Source organism: Oreochromis aureus, linkage group 3, assembly GCF_013358895.1.
Source record: "Oreochromis aureus strain Israel breed Guangdong linkage group 3, ZZ_aureus, whole genome shotgun sequence".
In the NCBI taxonomy this organism is placed as follows: Eukaryota; Metazoa; Chordata; class Actinopteri; order Cichliformes; family Cichlidae; genus Oreochromis; species Oreochromis aureus.
Genome location: NC_052944.1, coordinates 108,834,693 through 108,854,921, shown reverse-complemented (window position 1 = coordinate 108,854,921; position 20,229 = coordinate 108,834,693). Strand labels below are relative to the sequence as shown.

The window sequence follows — 20,229 nt, the reverse complement described above, 5'->3', positions numbered from 1 at the left end:
GGAGGAGGCTCACAGCTTTATTCTTACTCTGTTTCTGGTTGGATTAAAATAACTCTTATATTAGAATCACCCTGTCCAGTGATACTGTATTTCAAAATCACCCAAGGCACGCTCACAAAACAGGAAAATGCTTCAGCAGCCTTAATGGGATCCCCGTGGGCCTCTCACTGTCTATTTCAAGCACCTATAATGAAACACCGCACAATGAGCATGCCTTTTATCTACCCTCATTTAATCAATGTATCTATTCTTTGTTAAAATTAAAAGGGGAAGTGACCACACCCAAATTTTAACTGAGCACTTTTCCCCAGCAAAAAGAACGGAAAAAGAGACTTTTACAGCCTCTCTCACACACAGCCTGCAGCCGGCTGGCACTTAAATCATTTCAGACAGTTTCTTACGTCACGGTTTCCAGCTGGATGAGTGAGTCCCCACAACCCGGATATACAGACCACTGCTCGTCTTTAAGAGACGTCAACAGGTCTGCAAATTCTCCAGATATATCAACAAAAACACAGCTTTTCTCGGCCCATGGTGGTCCACAAATGCACAGGTAATACTTTTAATCGTCTCTCATAGCTCACAGTATTTATTCTCAGAGTTACTTCAACACAACAGACCTTAGTTTCACTTTACTGCTCGGCTGGCTTTACTGCAAAACCTCAAGCTTACGGCTGGCCTGAGTTTCTCTTAAATCATATATCAACTTCCTCGGACTCTTGCGTCCGGTATTTTACTCTTTTTCTCACAATTAAGTGTCTCCTCAACAATGATCCTCTGCGATCACCAGGGCTATATCTGAGGCCACAAAATCTCAGCGGGGCCCCTCCCTAGTTTAATACCCAGGAAACGTCTTTCCCGGGGTGGAGTCCTTCGCTCCGTGACTTTTAAACACTTATAATCTCTTTATTCCTCAATCACAGCTCAATCTCTCTTCTCTCTATTTCCTTAAAACAACATCTCTAGTTACTTTTAGCTCAGTACTGCTTTTTCCGAGCGACCGTGAACACAACACTACTCTTAAGTTTCACTTTCGTTGCAACAAAGTTTTTCGTTTCAAACAAAACTCAAAACAGAGATCAACGGATGACCACTTGACTACATGTTCTAGAATTATAATCCAATACAGCACAATTTCAGTTTAAGAGGTTTGTGCCTTACCTTTTTGCGGGCCATCACCGTGACGTCTGCCGTTCGATCACCTGATCTGGCCTCGACCTCCGCCTTGACAACAAACACCTGTACCTCTTTCTACTGGTCTTCAGATTGCCCGCATCCTCCACCAAAATGAAGCGAGATCGATCAACTGTAGACCAGACAACAAACGACGGAGGCACCAGAAAAGTGCAATCAAACGATGAGTTTATTGACAACGGAGAACAACCATCAGCATATGGCTTATTTGCTCTGACAAAAATACACACTGAGTTCTGGTTTTATAGCATAGAGGATCACACCCCACATACACGTCAATACAGGTCAAAAATACATTATGTCCAGTCATTGTTTACAGACAAGGGTACATCTTGTACATCTCTAATAACTATGAACAGACATATAACTTCTCTTTTTGATAACACCTTCCTTTTAAGGTAATAACTTCAAGCTTCAGGGCCTCTAAGGGCTAATAATGGACCCTCGTCCTCAATCACTAAGTAGACTGAATTGGCGCAGGTCTCAAATAAGAAGCAGAAGACACTTGGGCATTCGCTCAGGCCTGCTACTAGATTTATGTGTATTGTAAGCATGCATGCAATTAACCTGCTATGTTCTCATCTTCCCTCAACATGTATCACCTGGACACTCTTACCAGTGAAGCTTAAAACCCTCTTGGATAGAACATCAACTCTAAACAAGCACAGTTATGCATTGTGTATAGAATGAACTAAACCTGTGAATAGAATGAATGTGATGACAAACATATTCAATGCAATATGAACCCTGTAAACAATATTACTGATAAAATAATACTGTAGAACATGTTATTAATGCATTTATCATAAGGCAGAGTATATGGCAGCAATAAAAGAATCTCTAAATCCCAACACAAGGCTGGCCGACATGATAGACGATGGGCAGGGCTGTTTGTACTCAAGACTGTGTTTATTGAACACAATATGGATAAGATCTTGGAGAAGCTCATGGCTCTGCTATATGGATAGGATCTTGAAAAAGAACAACTGGAATTGAGAAATCTGTGACCAGTGATGGACATTAGACCAACTGTAAAATTGGAAGCAGTTTGTTCGCACTAACCAAAACAGCTACCATCTTCATTTCATGTGGCCCCCCTGGCGCCAACTGGATGCTCAAGGCAAAAGCTGACGGGAATAACAATTCTCTCTTAGATAACAAGACTGTGTTGTGACGTTCTCCCTCCTCATTCAAGGCCACCTGCATCGATCGAAGACTGTTGACTTTTGGCTAACCGAGTGAAGGGACACTTTCACCCTGTCACTTGAACACAGAACACACACACAATCACACGCACAGATACACATGTACACTGACACAGACCTAAACTCACCACCCACCCCCTCCAAACACCATATTATTGAGGTGTTTTTTTCTGTTCTCAAACTGATCTTCCTGTTGGACGGGTAAGATTGCACTGGCAAAGGTCAGCAGCCTTCCAACAAATTTCCCACATGTGGGACTAATAAAGTTTATCTTATCTTATCTTATCTTATCTTATCTTATCTTATCTTATCTCATACCAATCTGCTCTCACCGGGTGAAATCCCGGTGCAGTCCCGTGAGATGTATTAGCCACAACTCTGCGTAGCACATCATGCTAACCTCCTGGTACTCCCTCTGGAGTCTGGTCAGCGCTGCCAGTTCCTCGATCTCATTAGGAAGAGCTCTAACAATTCCCATAATGATTAAGGGTCCAGATGGTTTTTAGCATTTCTTCTGCTCTGGACACTTAGCTCCAGCTCTACAGCCCCATCTCCTCTGCCGTAACTCCCAGGGATCTCTGGTCTTTCTCTGGGGAGAATCAGCTGGTTTCTAAGTGCTAACAGCTGATCTTGGGTGTAAACAATGAAGCCGCTGCTTGATGAATCTCTGTACTGGGTTAAAAAGTATATATGATTTGAAAACAAAAGTTGCTTCTGGCTAGCATTCTTGTGACAGGTTAAAAGAAAGAGTGAAAAAAGCAAGGAAAAGAGATTAAATAGGTTAAAAGAATGGAAGGTGGTCAGAGCTCTTGTAACTGGCAGCCTCTCCCGTGGCGCCATCTTGAAAAATCTTGAAAAATGTATCTGTCAAACAGAAATTCATGAGTCAGAGATGGATTGTTGTTGTTTTTTTGTCTGCAGTCTGTCAGGCTGTCTGATCACAGAGGAAGGCTGTACTTCTCTAGCCTCAGCTCTGAGTTCCAACCCCTCCCATCTGAGAGAGCTAGACCTGAGCTACAATCACCCAGGAGACTCAGGAATGAAGCTGCTGTCGGCTGGACTGAAGGATCCACGCTGGAGACTGGACACTCTCAGGTATGGAGAGAATGTCTGATAGAGGAGGAAGAGCTGGAAAAATTTCCTGTGTCCTTCACTTACTACCTGTTTGTTGTATTCAGATGTGATATGAACAATATCACATGCTGGAATATTTTTAAAGATCATATTTTAACTAAACAGCAAGGGAGAATAATGTTGGAGTTCTCCAAGGAAAACCAGTAACAAGCTATATATGTCTCAGCCTTTTTAACAGTGCAGTATTTTGGGAGAATAAATCCCAATGAATAATTTCTCCCTCTGATCCTGATTAAAATCTATGTATAGAGATGCCTAGAATCAAGAATTAAGCCAAATTAACAATGGGAATAATGGAAGTAATAAAGGTAGACATGACAGAGAACAAAATGGAATCATACTGAAATGTTAAATCTGGAAAATTCTGGGGGAAGTGAAGAGTCCTAATGTTCAGCTTGCAATGTGTTGTTAATATCAACACTTCACCGAGTTCTTTTGATTCCTCAGAGGCATTCAATGGAAGACAAAACACTGCTCAGTAGACCATATAACTCTTTATTTCTCTTTCACATTACTTCTAGAAGGGAGATGCGTCCTGTATGACACGCTGCCGCGGATCTCAAAATGGGGGTGTGCCCCTAACAGTTTTATTACGGAAGCTAAGCTCTAAACAACAGTGTCTCAGTAACTTTCCATCAGAGATGGTCCCCTCTTATCTACATTTTCCCAGGCAAACATGAGCGAGAGTCTGCAGCTTTCTACTCCCCAAGGACACAAGTTCTAATGCCTTTATTTTCCAGTTATACTCTATATAACTTTATAACACTAAAAAAGCATAGCATTATTGAGGCACTGAAAAATTATTTATTCCCAACATTCCCTCCTTCCATCTGATCAGAGCAGATCGACACTTCTTAAAGTTATCATGTATCATCATGTTGTCTTCAGATCCCCAACAGCCTTGCTTACCAACCTTAGCAAAAATCCTCGGATAGAAGGCACACAACAATCACCACAAATTACCCATGCTGTAAAAATGAATAAGGAACCCTAATGGACCTAATACACCCCTTCCACTGCCCAAGGACAGACATCATCCACTCCTCCAACAGATTATTATCAATTCCAAATATTCATGAATTTATTATTTTTCTTAAATGATGTTATGAGTCTACCCAGGGCTCTAGCTACAGAACCATCTTGAGAATGAAAGTGCAACACATCTCTCCAAACATTACACACATACCCCTTTTTACCCACTAGATGTTAGTTCTCTATGCTTCTTTTCCCTCTGTGGCCCTCTCTGCCCCTTTAACGGGTGGACCATATGTGGGATGACTACTGTGTTTGGGCAATTGTCATAACATAAAAATCACAGACTATCACTAAAGCTAATTCCCCATTACTTTCAGCTTTCCCAATCCCCATTCTGGTTGTGTCCTGCTTCCACCTTTGTGCTCAGACTAGAACCTCTGTCTGAGGGGCTTTTGATCTTCTTCACAGTTAAACAACTAATCTTCCCGGACGGGCGATTCTCTGCGCTCTTCTCCTCTTCTTTCTTCAACGTGAGGGGTTAGACCACCCTTCAGTCGTTGCACAGATCAGGGGATTATTCTGCCCCGATTTCAAACAATCTGTGTGTTCTGGGGTCACAGCTGCGTCCCCCAATCTGAGCCTCTCAAACCTCCTTGGTGTGGTGTTCCTGGGTTTCCGCCAACCCCTTCATGATTATTGCTGGGCTTATGGGATCCATCCTCTCAAGGTGACTAGCCGGAGCCCAAACGGCATGATACTTGACCCCAGTTGCTGTCTTGGTGTCTGTCTGTGTCTGTCTCTGCTGCGAAGGATCCTCATATCTCCGTGACCACGTCTGGTATCTACTCCTTTTTCTGCAAGAGACAGAAAACCAAAACACCTCTCTTCCTCGCCTTGATAATCTAATGTAATTATCCATTGTTCTTCTAGTGATTCAAAGTTGGTTTAGAATATCATGTTCAGAACTCTGTGACCCAGGGACTTATCCTAATCATAATCTATGTGTGTAAGCATTTTTGCATTTACCCCTCTGCACTCTATGTCAACAATATATCAGTCTGGACAGTCATGCCTAACGAAGCTTTGAAAGACTCAGTGCCAACTCTTATGAGCACATTCGCAATGTGTGTATGCAAATGATTATAACCGCTTATTTTAGTAAAAGAAATCAAAAACCAATTAAACATTTTGATTTCTAACATTTTCCCTCCTTTTCACAAAAACATGGGTTTCATTCAGCCTGCCGTCCCACGGTTTCCTCTCCAGTGTGGCACTGCATATTCTTCCCTTAATGTCAGGGGAGGCTGGGAATCAGCTGAGACCGGAGCTGTCAGACTGTGGACTGTCACCACAAATGAAAACTAAAAATAAAATAAACATGGCATCTGGCGATAAAGAACTGTGTGTGTGTGTGTGTGTGTGTGTGTGTGTGTGTGTACGTGTGTGAAGTGCATTTCACATCAACCAAACGAGCGCGGCCCCATTGCAACATAAAGACTATCCAACGAATATACACACTCACAATCTAAAATCCACATAGCGGGAATCCCGGCCCTCAGCTTGGTATCTAACCGGTGAAAGAACTTGGGCCCACACGCATACAGTGTAATAAACTGTGGTGAATTTAGCCGCTCGATGTCTTTTTTTTTTTTTTTTTTTTTCTTTTTCTCTAAATATTAAAAGCACAGTCTGACAGTTGTACTGCCAAAGTTTCATTCAGGTGTCTGATGTCGAAATGCCAAAGAAAGCAGCAGAGTTGCGGCTCATTTGATTTTGACTCCAATACTGAGTCAATCCATGGATGCTCCTGTGTTAAAATTCCAAAATAAACTGCATTACAAAGCATGTCTACAGCTTGGTATACGCCTGGTTTCGGTCTGTCTGTCATTAGCAGACACTGCAGACATTGAGCATAGCTACAGGGAGCCTAGAATCCCACAGGCAAATGGGAGCCATAAAGAGGCCGCAGCCACGACCAACGACTGCAGAGTAAGGCAATAGTAGGCACTGACATAAAAAAAGAAGAAAACTCCTTACCATGCTTGCAGGATTTCACGGAGGATTTCAGCACGCTGAGACTGCATGATAACTGGAAGGAGACTGAACACTAGTGAGAGTCAGAACCACTATCCAGGATGAAAAACAAAGATCAAACCCAGTACATCAGGAAGATGGTCCCAACCGACCATGTCCTCAGTGAATACGCCATACACAGCATGTACGGCCGGTTAGGTTAAAAAATCCTACCAGTGGCTGGACAAAGCTGAGCTGAAAGACAGCACGGAGGCACTAATCGTGGCAGCACAGGAACAAGCTCTGAGCACAAGATCCATAGAGGCTGGGGTCTATCACACCAGGCAAGACCCCAGGCGCTCGATTTCAATCGAGACACGAGATTTAACCTCTCATGCTTCACACACACAGCTTAGAAGCTCTGCTGCAGAGACTTCGCTCACGCCCCTCCGCGGCCCAATCTGTCCAGCGGCGTATGTGGGCACTGAAAAATTATTTATTCCCAACAGTGTGAATTCAAAGCAGCTCTTAAATGCATAAAAATGACTTCCACTGGGAATGATCAAGTGTTACAACATGATGAAGCAGTTAAAGGATGAAGGACTGAATGCTTTGCTACTCTTCTACAACAGAATATGGAAGGAAGCTGGAAAGAAGCTCTAATCAGGAAAAGACCCCACAAAGACTTTTTTGGATATAGCATGTAGACTACGGACCTTAAGAGTGGGGAATGCTGTTTATTAGGGAACATGTCAGACACACCTGAGTAGACTTAGACAGGTAGTGGGTAGACTTAGACAGGTAGTGGGTCGAGGGGACCAGCGCATGTGCTGCAGGTCCGGATGCGTTGTCTGCACCGGCTGTCTCTCACTTTTTACCCATCCTTGTTGCTTGTCATGTGTTTCTATGGTTTCTCAAACTGATCTCCCTGTTGGAGCTCAGTCTGGGGGGAGTTCTTTTTCTTCTCATTGTTCCTGGTATTGTGCATTTTCCATTGTTTGGTTCCAAGTCACTGCTCGTGCGGTCGACCTGCCAGCTACCTAGCCTGAGCTGTCTCCCTAGTGTGATGTTTGTGTATTGTATGTATGGTCGACAAGGTCAGTCTCTTAATTGTCCTTTGGGGATAAATAAAGTCTCTCTGAATCTGAATCTGAATCAGGTAAATGCATGAGGAGATCAGGTGTGGTTTTTATTAGCCAACTTAAATAATGGAATTGAATGAGTTGTCCTGGTTAATATTCTGCTTTTCCTTACAGTATCACATACCCAGGCCTAATCTGTCATCTGTAAACATGTCCAAAATCAATTAATTTAATGGTGGGTAATCCACTAACATGATTATCATCCACCGCAATACAATTAACATAGTGCTTATAGCTTGCTTTTAACTAGCAGTAAGGACTATCACAAAGAGAAAAGGGATTCAAACTAATCAGATGATAATATTCAAATGACTCAGCTTTTTAGCTGCAATGGTATGCATCTGCGTCAGAGCAGAAACGGCTGAATTACCATGGTTACATAAACTCAGCCCTAGGTTGTTTTGTATATTGTGTGCATAAGGTATTACGGTAGGAGAAAGCAGAGCAATTGAATGGAGAGTTGTGTCAGTGCAGTTACGTGCAAGTTATGTAGCAGGAATGCAATAAAATAAAATACTATATACAATAGAATAAAATAGAATAATCTATACGATAGAATAAAATAGAATACAAATGCTATATACAACTGAGTAAGAAAATACAAAAGTACAACTTGTAAGAAAAAGAATTGCACATATAGCAGTCTTATTGCACGTGTGAGGGTTTGATCAGCTGCAAAAGTCTTTGTTGTGGAGTCTGACAGCAGTGGGGAGGAAAGACCTGCGAAATCTCTCCGTCCCACACCGTGGGTGCCGCAGTCTCCCACTGAAGGAGCTGCTCAGTGCTGTCAGAGTCTCTTGCATGGGGTGGGAGATGTTGTCCAACAGGGATAACAGCTTAGCCGCCATTCTCCTGTCACTCACCACCTCCACTGGGTCCAGAGGGCATCCTAGAACAGAGCTGGCCCTTCGGATCAGCCTGTTCAGTCTCTTCCTGTCCCTGCAGAGATGTTGCCGCCCCAGCAGACCACACCATAAAAGATGGCTGAGGCCACCACAGAGTCATAGAAGGTCTTCAGGAGTGGGCCCTCCACTCCAAATGACCTGAGTCTCCGCAGCAGGTACAGCCTGCTCTGCCCTTTCCTGTAGAGGGCATCTGAGTTATGAGTCCAGTCCAGTTTGTTGTTCAGATGAACACCAAGGTACCTGTAGCTGTCCACAGTCTCAATGTCCATACCTTGGATGTTCAGTGGTTGCAGTGGAGGATGCTTGTGCCTGCGGAAGTCTATCACCAGCTCCTTTGTTTTACTGGCATTGATCTGGAGGTAGTTCAGCTGGCACCAGTCCACAAAGTCTTGAGTTAGTCCTCTGTACTCCTTGTCGTCCCCATCAGTGATGAGGCCGACTATTGCAGAGTCATCAGAGAACTTCTGCAGGAAGCACTGTGTGGAGTTGTGGGAGAAATCTGCAGTGTAGATGGTGAAGAGGAACGGAGCCAGAACCGCTCCCTGTGGGGCCCCGTGCTTGCAGACGACCCTGTCCGACACACAGCCCTGAGTCCTCACATACTGTGGTCGGTCGGTGAGGTAGTCCAAAATCCATGTACTGAGGTGATGGTCCACTCCAGAGTTCTCCAGCTTGTCCTTCAGGACTGTGGGAAGAATGGTGTTGAAGGCACTGGAGAAATCAAAGAACATGATTCTCACAGTGCTCCCAGCGGTCTCCAGGTGAGCAAGTGAACGATGTAGGAGGTGAATGACGGCATCATCCGCTCCAATGCCAGGCTGGTAAGCAAACTGAAGTGGGTCCAGTGATGAGCTCACCAGGTGCCGAAGCTGAGCCAGGACCAACCGCTCCAGGGTCTTCATCAGGTGGGATGTCAGAGCCACCGGCCTGTAGCTGTTGAGGTCCTTGGGGCATGAAGTCTTTGGCACTGGTACAACACAGGAGGTTTTCCAGAGCTGTGAGACTCTACCCAGTCTCAGGTTGAAGAGGTGCTCGATCACCCCACGCAGTTGGTCCGCGCAGAACCTGATGACCCTTGAGCTGATGCCATTTGGGCCCGCTGCCTTCTTGCCATTAATCCTCCTCAGTTCCCCCCTAACTTGGGTGGTTGAGAGAGACAGGCTGGAGCCTTGTGTTGAGTGTGTATTGGATGCTGTTGTTAGGGGTGGGGAGGAGTGAGCAGGGTGAATAGAGGAGGTGTGAGGTGACTGAGGTGTCAGAGGTGGAACAGCAGCAGTGGGGGTGGGTGAGTCTGCAGCCGATGTTGGAGACTGCCTCATGGCTGAATCAAATCTGTTGAAGAAATGATTCAGTTCATTTGCCCACCCCACATCCCTCCCAGGCAGAGAGTTCTGATGTTTGTGGCCCAAGATGGTTCTGAGGCCTCTCCAGACTTCACCAACGTTGTTTTGCTGAAGCTGGTTCTCCATCTTCTGCCTGTAGCTGTCCTTCCCATTCCTTATCAGTCCCCTCAACTCTCTCTGCACCCTTTCCAACTCTTGTTTGTCTCTGGATTTGAAGGCCCTCCTCTTCTGCTTGAGGACAGCTTTAATTTCTGGGGTAATCCAAGGTTTGTTGTTGGAGAAACACCGTACAGTCCTGGTAGGTACGGTGTTATCCACACAGAAATTAATATAGTCAGTAATGCATGTAGTAAGGCTGTCGATGTCCTCTCCGTGGTCGTCACAGATCACCTCCCACACAGTCGACTCAAAACAATCCTTAAGAGCCTCCTCGCTCTCCTCCGACCATCTCTGTACTGTGCGGGTGGCTGGTGGCTCCCTGCACACTAAGGGCTCATACACAGCGACAAGGTGCACCAAGTTGTGGTCAGATCTGCCCAGGGGAAGGAGAAGTGATGAACTGTATTCCTCTTCAACATTGGCATACAGTAAGTCCATAGTTTTATTGTCTCTGGATGGGCAGGTCACATACTGGGTGAAGGTGGGCAGTGTGGAGTCCAGTGAGACATGATTAAAGTCCCCTGATATTATGAGAAGGGCTCTTGGAGGTTGTGTTTGCAGTCTGCTGACCACAGAGTGGAGAGAGTCACAGGCTGCATCTGCGTTGGCTGAGGGGGGGACATACGCTGTTATCGCGATAACATGCGAGAATTCCCGGGACAGGTAGTAGGAATGCATGCTAACGGCTAACAGCTCAATGTCTCTGCTGCAGAGTTGTTCTTTCACAGTGATGTGCCCAGGGTTACACCATCTGTCATTCACAAACACTGCCAGTCCCCCTCCTTTCCTCTTACCGCTGTCTCTCGTCCTGTCTGCTCACAGCATCTGGAATCCCGGTAGTGTCACACTCGTGTCCGGAGTTAGCGGTGTTAGCCACGACTCCGTTAGCATCATGATGCTATATTGCCAGTACTGCCTCTGTGACCAGGTTAGCGACGTGAGCTCATCCATCTTATTGGGCAAAGATCTTACGTTTCCAGTGATTACAGAAGGAAGAGATGGTCGATGATGTCTCCTTCTCAGCACGACACCCCCGTCTTTTCTTCCTCAGCTCGCTGGGAATGTCGAGTCTGTCCGTTGATTGACTGTTGCCCATTGTCAAACAATCTCCTCCATGTTGTCTCCCCTGTACAGTACAGAATGCATTCAGCTTGTCAAATTTACATAAATCTTCAGTCGCCAGTAGTGTGACTCTGAAGTTCTGTACTGTATGTTTGTAACTATTCTCCCCAACAAACACAATAATGTCAACAAAACATTTTGCACTGTCAAAGGTACCTGTGGTAGCACCGAAAGGGCAGAGGGAGATGCTAACCATCGCACAAAAAGTTGGACTTCTGGACATGCTAAAGGAAGGTAGAAGTTACCGTATTTTCCAGATTATCAGGCGCATTAAGTGAAACAAATCAGTCAGATGAGTTCAACTTCACTCAACTCATTGTTCTTGCTTCGTCTACTTCCATACCATAGATTCATTAATGTTGAATTCTCTGACAGCTGCTCTATTCCCATGTTCTGGACCTGAAAACAGGGTTTGATCTTTGGTTTCATTCTATAATACTGCACTTATTTTTCTACGAAGGTTTGAAATTTGAGGGTGTTTAAACAAGAGAGAAAAGTGTGAAAGTGTTCATGCTTTCTGAGAACAGTGTATAAAGTGTGTAGTAAGAGGATTTACAGCCTTAAAACATCTATAACAATTGTAAAAAAATATAGCTGGCTACTTCTCAAATTTCACCTATTGCAGGTTACGTTTAGAACATAACTCCCGTGATAAACGAGTGATCCCTGTATAAAAATCAAATATTCAAGGATCAATGTAAACTGCCTTCTTCACATATTTAAGTTTGTATTACCACAATCAGAGATGGTGCTGTTGTTCATTTTTATTGTTCATTTTTGATTATTTTTAACATTGTATGCTAAACAACAGCAGTCACATTTTAATAGAAAGATAGGGCTGTCAGTGATAATCACGCTAATGCTGCGATTATAATTTTTAAAGTGTTCAACCCATTTGGAGCACAGAATGAACAAACTTGGACAAACTGCCTGAAATGCATTGACACATTTCAGGGATTTTGACTCTGTCTGCGTTCCAGATGGGTTCATTGTTAATGACGATGGCCCGTTAATGCTGACAGCACTAAAAAAAAAGTCACCATGGTGGGATTTCTTTGGCTTCAAACCAGATGAAAGAGGTAAACCTAAGGATGTAACAAAAGCAGTGTCCCACATTTGCAGACATATAGTGTGAGCAAAGTACTCAAACACAACTAACTTGCGTGAGCATGTACGTGTCCACCATCCGTTTGAGTGTGCTAGGCTATCACCAGTTTCCACAGCTCCATCAACAAGCATTTGGGCGCTCTCTGAGGAGGATGCATTTGCTCGCAGATGAAAGAGCTGCTAAAACAGCGCTATTATTATTTTTTTCTGTTGATCATAATTATTAGAATACTTGGGAAATAAATAAATAAATCGCCCTTGTAAAACAATCGCTTAACCCAAGCTGTCAGCTGACATCACTGAGAGTCAGCTGTCACAGTGATTCCTAATGAAATACACTTGTCCCTTAATAGTTTCAACATGAAATATTCAAAAACAAATATATGGTCGACTGTTTGCGTGACAGAGGCAGAAATTTCTCTGTGCGCAGGTGGAGAAATCTGCTGTTAAATCAGAAAACGAGCAGGTTTCATGTGGCATTAAAAGACATGAAAATAAGACTGCACTCACTCAGAGGACTGAGGTCATGTACATTACCCCCTATGAGCAAGCACTTTGGCAACAGTGGGAAGGAAAAGCTCCTTTTTAACAGGAAGAAACCCCCGGCAGAACCAGGCTCAGGGAGGGGCGGGGCCATCTGCTGCGACCGGTTGGGGTGAGAGACGGAAAACAGGATAAAGACATGCTGTGGAAGAGAGACAGAGATTATAATAAAGGTCACAGTTAACCTGAATTAGATTAATCATCAGCAGTTTGATCCACGGATAATTTGAAGTCTATTTGTGAAAATGTTGGACTGTTCCTTTATCAGTGTGTAACAGTGTGTGTATGAGAGCCATGTAATGTCCATGTGTGCATGCTGACTGTGCTGCTCTGACCCCCCTCCTCCTTTCAGGGTGGAGCCTGCTGGAGTCCGATGGTTGAGACCAGGTCTGAGGAAGTGTAAGTGTGTTTTTAATGGGATTCATGAAAACAAAGCAGCACACATTCAACCATCTTCATCATTCTGATGTCAGGAGTCATCATCAAAGTGTCAATCAATGAACAGATGATGGATCAATAACTGCAGCTGGATTGTGTTTGTTCTCTCCATCAGATTCCTGTCAACTCACAATCGACACAAACACAGTGAACACAAACCTCCAACTGTCTGACAACAACAGGAAGGTGACACGTGTGGAGGAGGTTCAGTCATATCCTGATCATCCAGACAGATTTGATTATTGGTTTCAGCTGCTGTGTAGAAATGGTCTGACTGGTCGCTGTTACTGGGAGGTCGAGTGGAGAGGAGACGTTTATATATCAGTGAGTTACAGAAGAATCAGAAGGAAAGGACGTGAGTTATGACTGTGTGTTTGATACAGTGATCAGTCCTGGAGTCTGTACTGCGCTGATGATGGTCCTCATCATGTGTGGCACAATAACAGAGAAACATCCATCTCCTCCTCCTCCTCCTCCTCCTCCTCTGTCTCTAACAGAGCAGCAGTGTATGTGGACTGTCCTGCTGGCACTCTGTCCTTCTACAGAGTCTCCTCTGACACTCTGATCCACCTCCACACCTTCAACACCACATTCACTGAACCTCTTTATCCTGGGTTTAGAGTCTGGTTTCCTGGTTCCTCAGTGTCCCTGTGCTGAGTTGAGTGTGAAGAGTGTCCTCCTGTTAGAGAAACACTCCGTCTGTTGAACAAATAGTTCACAAACACGTTTTCACATCCATGGATTCAATCAGTTGATATTTGAAACTCTTCTAAATGATTCCTTGTAAACTTCTTCCTCTTCAGTCCTTTAAAGATGGAATCTCCCATTATTCCATGTTGTTTTCTGTCTTTTTCCACTAAAAGCTTCACAGTGAATCTCAGTATGTTGTGTTTCTCTGAAGCTCAGTTCACAACCAGCTCCTTTGCATTTTCAACAAGTCTTAGCTCATTAAAATGAATCCAAATGTTTGATTTCTCTTTCTTAATGGGATATTTCCAAACTCTCCACATGCTCTTACCGTTGTTGGAAGCTCATCATGTGAAAATGTTTCAGCCATAGAAGCTGAAAATATTGGCTCAATAGTTTTGAATGCAATTGTAAGTAGAATCTGATTGTATTGAGGGATTAAAATGCATCTGGCTAATCTAATAAACAGCAAAGGCTTCAATCCTCATTTTAAGATAGTCTTGTGTTTTTCACAGAGACATTTTCAACAGTAATATTTTGCAGTCTGTTGGTAACAGCTTTGTTTGAATGTTCTTAGAAATGTGTAAACATTCCTATATAGCATTGCATATGTTCTGTATCACAGTGTTTGGTTAAAGAGTTTGTCCACTGTGCTGCATACATGAGCTAAATAATGAACACCAGCTTTCTGTCTGTGAAGGTTCTCAGTCATCCAGGTCATCGTAGTCAAAGGAGTTTGCAAAGAAAAGCGTCTGGACTTCTTTAAGTTGCTTGAAGACGTTTCACCTCTCATCCGAGAAGCTTCTTCAGTTCTAAGGTCAAATGGCCGAGAGTCCCAGATTTAAACCCAGTGGGAGTATCCCCCCAAGGAGGGACAAAGGACCCCCTGGTGATCCTCTAATCACATGCGCCAAGGTGTGAAAGCGGGTGTGGGACCTGGATTATACTGGATTATAGATGGCAGACTGCCTTGGCGCATTTCGTCACTCATCCAAGTGACTTCTTCAGTCTGGAGAAGACTGAAGAAGTCACTTGGATGAGTGACGAAACGTTTCTCCCACAAAACGCTACGTCCAGATGAACAGATTCAACTTTTGGAGATTTACTTTCCTGGATGATTGAGAATGCATCAAGACCTTAATGAAACATATTTGTCAGCCACACTTATTAACGGCAGCTCTCCTCTAATGATCTATGGCACTTGTTATTGTGCTGAGTAAAATTTAGTGACCTGGACAGTAGGTCCCCAGGACGTGTTATAATGATTGACTAGAATAACCTATAAGAACCCTAAATCTGATGTTATGAGTTAACACACATAAAGTCTTACCATTTACTGTTTTAAGGAAGTAATAGAATGAATGTCCACAATTCTGACTTTGAATGCAGATAGATAATTTTTATTAAAGCAAGATTTCAGCAGGGGTTAGCAAACAGCTTTATTGCAATTTAATCAATTTAATTAATCAAATCCAAATAATCAATTTATCATACTATAAACCCTAACTATTCTGTTGCTAAATGACTACAACTGTTGTTGAGGTGGGTCTTCTTTTAGGAGGGAAGGAGGATCATCATGTGCACTGATAGAATCCAGCTCCCCGCTGTGTTGACCGAAGTCCAAAGGAAAGATAAAGTGTAGCCCAGTACAAGGCTCCCGAACTTCACCTTCTTGATTCCGATCCTAACTCAGCATACCATGAGTAAGCAGCTCACAACTCATAATTCAATCAGTTGATCCATGGTGAAGGGTTATGACTTCTCCTCTTGCCGTCCCTCGCTCGTCTTCTCACCGCGGATCTTCAGTCTCTTCTCAACCTACTCACCGGCTCGGGACTAGAGGAAAAAGCCCCTCTCCGCTTTTGCCTCCCCTCTTTATACACCTCTATGGACCTGTCCAGACATGTCTGGACATCTTCCAGATGGAAACACCATCTATGGACATGTCATGTTCCTCTTTAGGCCCCTTTGACGCACTTGCATGACTTGCACTTTTGGTGCCTTTCTTATCTTCCACTCCACCCAACAATGCTGCAGCTCAACTTCCCTAATAACTCTTAAGTTTCATACAGACAGAAATTACTACTCCTTTTTCTAATAAATTTAATAAATTTGTCCATATTTCCAGAAATGAGAGCTGCTCCATCCAAAGTGTGATGGATGCCACCTCTCCTAACAAGACCAGGTTTCCTCCAGAAGGTTTGCCAATTATCTATGAAGCCCACATCGTTTTTGTGGAACTAAGTGCTAAGTAATTGAAGCGAGATCGATCAGCTGCAGACCAGACAACAAACGACGGAGGCACCAGACAAATGCAATCAAACGATGAGTTTATTAACACAGGAGAGGAACCATCAGCATATGTCTTCCTCTGACAAAAATATATTGAATGCTGGTTTTATAGCATAGAAAATTGACGCCCACACATACACGTCAACACAGGTCAAAAATACATTGTTTACAGACATGAGCACATCTCGTACATCTTAATAACTATAAACAGACATGTAACTTCTCTTTTCTATAACACTTGCCTTTTAAGGTAATAAACTTCAAGCTTCGGGATCGTTAAGAGCTAATAATTGACCCTCGTCACCAATCACTAAGTAAACTGAATTGGCGCAGGTCTCAAAGAGAAGCAGAAGACACTTGGGCCTTCGCTCAGGCCTGCTACTAGATTTAATGTGTATTGTAAGCATGCATGCAATTAACCTGCTACGTTCTCATCTTTCCTCAACATGTATCACCTGGACACTCTCACCAGTAAAGCTTAAAACCCTCTTGGATGGAACATCAACTCTAAACAAGCACAGATATGCAATGTGTATAGAATGAACTCAACCTGTGAATAGAAAGGTCACTGTGATGACAAACATATTCAATGCAATATGAACCCTGTAAGAAATATTACTGATAAAATAATACTGTAAAACATGTTATTAATGCATTTATCATAAGGCAGATTATATGGTAACAATAAAAGAATCTCTGAATCCCAACATAATACATAAAATAAAAACAGTTTTTCATCTTTGTTCCTCTGAAGCAGCTGTATTATAACCAATCTGGTCCTTTTTGGCCATTTAAAATTGCCTTAAACAATTATTGTTATATTTGTTGCAGTTTCTATTCCTCTCGGACAGACGACTCTTGAAAAGACATTTTTAAATCTCAATGTGACTTTTAACTGGATAAATATCGGATATATAAACATCCCTCTGCAACAAACTGATTCCAGCTTCTACCTCGTGATAGGAATGTTTTTGTGGCTCAAGATGACCTGATATCTTTCATGATGGATACATTTGACACATATTTCACATATTACAGACCAACAAGTTATTCATAGCAGTTTAAATACAGGGAGTCACTTTTGGGCCCAGCAGATAAAACAGAGCCAATATTTCCTTCTTTATTTAAGTGACGTGTGTCACAGATGTGACCTAGTAAAGTGTAACTGAACATTAGTAACGTTATTAACACTCTCATGGCGTGCTTTGGAGTTAGCCTCAGCTAAAATAATATACTAGCAAAAAACTATTTCCAGGCTCAACTTCCATCATACAGATGATGCTCGTGGCAAAAGAGTAACGTTCAGAAACCTTTTCATTATTAAATCTGTTTCTGTTCATGAGGAAATTATATTCAAACTGATTAAATAGGCATTTATCAGTAGTTAGCTGCTATGCGCCCGTCTCAGTGTGAAGTGAACTGGAGTCTGTGTGTACTGGATCTGGATTCATCGTCGTCCCTCCAACAGCGACACAGCAATCTGGCTCACCAATTGGTGATAACGACCTACCGAGCCTGCTAGCAGGTGCAGGAGGGCCAATCTGAGCCACAGTTATGTGGTTGATAACTGCTAATAACGCCCATTGATGGACTGATAACTCAGACTGAGGACTTATTTTGAAAGCCAGAGTTTGTTGAAGCCGTTTCCTGGAGGACCCTGAACAATTAGAAAAAGGTGGTTTTAAAACACTTCATGTCATCTGTGCTCATTAAACTGAAATCATGTAGTTCATCTTCTCACCAGCAGAGGGCCACAAATCACCATCAATGAAGAGTTCAAGGAGATGTCAGTGACATCAGAGCTGTACGTATTGATCTGATCAATATGGAAGTTCATGTTTCTGTGATTGGATCTGTTTTTAAAAGCAGCTGTTTTTATACAATGAGAGAAACATGAGAGATGCTGAATGTACTATTACTATTGGATGTCCACTTATTCAGCCATGATGGAAACATCCCATTAAGAAAGAGAAATCAAACATTTGGATTCATTTTAATGAGCTCAGACTTGTTGAAAATGCAGAGGAGCTGGTTGTGAACTGAGCTTCAGAGAAACACAACATACTGATATTCACTGTGAAGCTTTAAGTGGAAAAAGACTGAAACACAACATGTGGATCCTGGAATAATGGGAACTTCCATCTTTAAAGGACTGAAGAGGAAGAAGTTTACAAGGAATCATTTAGAAGAGTTTAAAAAATTGAATCCATGAATCTGAAAACATGTTTCTGGGTGAAAGAGACAGATATGTACAGACTGAAGTATCTGTTCAACAGTCAGAGTCTTTCTCTAACAGGAGGACACTCTTTACATTCAACTCAACACAGGGACACTGAGGCACCAGAAGAGACATAAAATCCGGGATAAAGAGTTTCAGCAAATGTGGTGTTGAATGTGTGGAGGTGGATCAGAGTGTCAGAGGAGACTCTGTAGAAGGACAGAGTGCCAGCAGGACAGTCCACATACACTGCTGCTCTGTTAGAGACAGAGGAGGAGGAGATGAATGTTTCTCTGTTATTCTGCCAGACAGAATGAGGGCCATTATCAGTGCAGTACAGACTCCAGGACTGATCATTCCATCCAAACACACATTCAGCATTGTCTCCTTTCCTTCTGATTCTTCTGTAACTCACTGATATGTAAACGTATCCTCTCCACTCGACCTCCCAGTAACAGCGACCAGTCAGACCATTTCTACACAGCAGCTGAGGATGAACATCAAATCTGTCTGGATGATCAGGATATGACTGAACCTCCTCCACATGTGTCACCTTCCTGTTGTTGTCAGACAGTTGGAGCTTTGTGTTCACTGTGTTTGTGTCGATTGTGAGTTGACAGGAATCTGATGGAGAGAACAAACACAATCCAGCTGCAGTTATTGATCCATCATCTGTTCATTGATTGACACTTTGATGATGACTCCTGACATGATGAAGATGTTTGAATGTGTGCTGCTTTATTTTCATGACTCCCATTAAAAACACACTTACACTTCCTCAGACCTGGTCTCAACCATCGGACTCCAGCAGGCTCCACCCTGAAGGGGGGGGGGGGTGTCAGACCAGCACAGTCAGCATGGACATTACATGGCTCTCATACACATACTACTAGACACTGATAAAGGAACAGTACAACAGTTTCCCAAATACACTTCAGTCCATAAGTGGATTTGAAAACGGTGAAACTGCTGATGATTTGGCCTGGTCCTGGATCTGCCAGTACGCCACTATATTGAATTAAATAGGACCAATTTAAACTGTGACCTTCATTATCTTTATCTTCCTCTCCTGTTTAGCTGGAAAGGACATTTCCTTGTCTTTGTTCTCATTCATGACCTTTAAAATTTGTTTACTAATGTCATGACATGCATACTACACATTAAAGTGTCTAACAAACCTTGTACAGTTCAGCAACACTTAATGCTGATTCTCTTCCTTTTTTAGCTGGGTGAGTAGTAAATGCTAGGAAAGCTGCTTTGCTTCTGTCTAAATTTTGGTAACCATGACATAGTGTCATGGTCTGACCAGCCCTGCTGGGCAACCTGATTGTTTATGTTTGTGTTTATTTTGATGGAGCCGCGCTTCCCCGGAGGCACGTCCACCAACACGGAAGTAGCTCCATTCTGAGTTTCTGCACACCGCCGATTAATTAACACTCACCAGCTGCCATGAATTATCCGCCATCAAACCCCAATGTACTTAACGCTGTGACCAGGCTTCAGTCAGCGCTGGATCATTAGACTAAGCTCGTTAGTAGTGTTTTGATCGTGTGCTCTTTCATACTCCCTTTTGGATTGCTTCTCACTCTTTTTGTCTTTCGCACCAGGAGGTGGAGAGGAGAACACAGGAGCTGAATCATGAGCAGGGAATTAACGCACGGAGTGTCGCCTGTTTTGCCATCGCCATACTCCACTTTCGGGAGCTGGGTGAATTGACCACAGGGAGCCACGGCCGAAGGATTTCACACTGGA

The 20,229-nt window shown here is 43.2% G+C and overlaps 1 protein-coding gene across 1 annotated transcript in view; it reads left to right on the top strand.

Moving 5' to 3' along the window:
• LOC120434976 (NLR family CARD domain-containing protein 3-like) overlaps positions 1 to 13,937 on the top strand; it is a 41,989-nt gene extending 28,052 nt beyond the window's left edge. The window contains 2 exon segments of the mRNA XM_039603657.1: positions 13,195 to 13,241; positions 13,396 to 13,937. Coding sequence (XP_039459591.1) covers positions 13,195 to 13,241; positions 13,396 to 13,937 — 589 coding nt within the window.
• Positions 13,938 to 20,229: the final 6,292 nt, after the last annotated feature.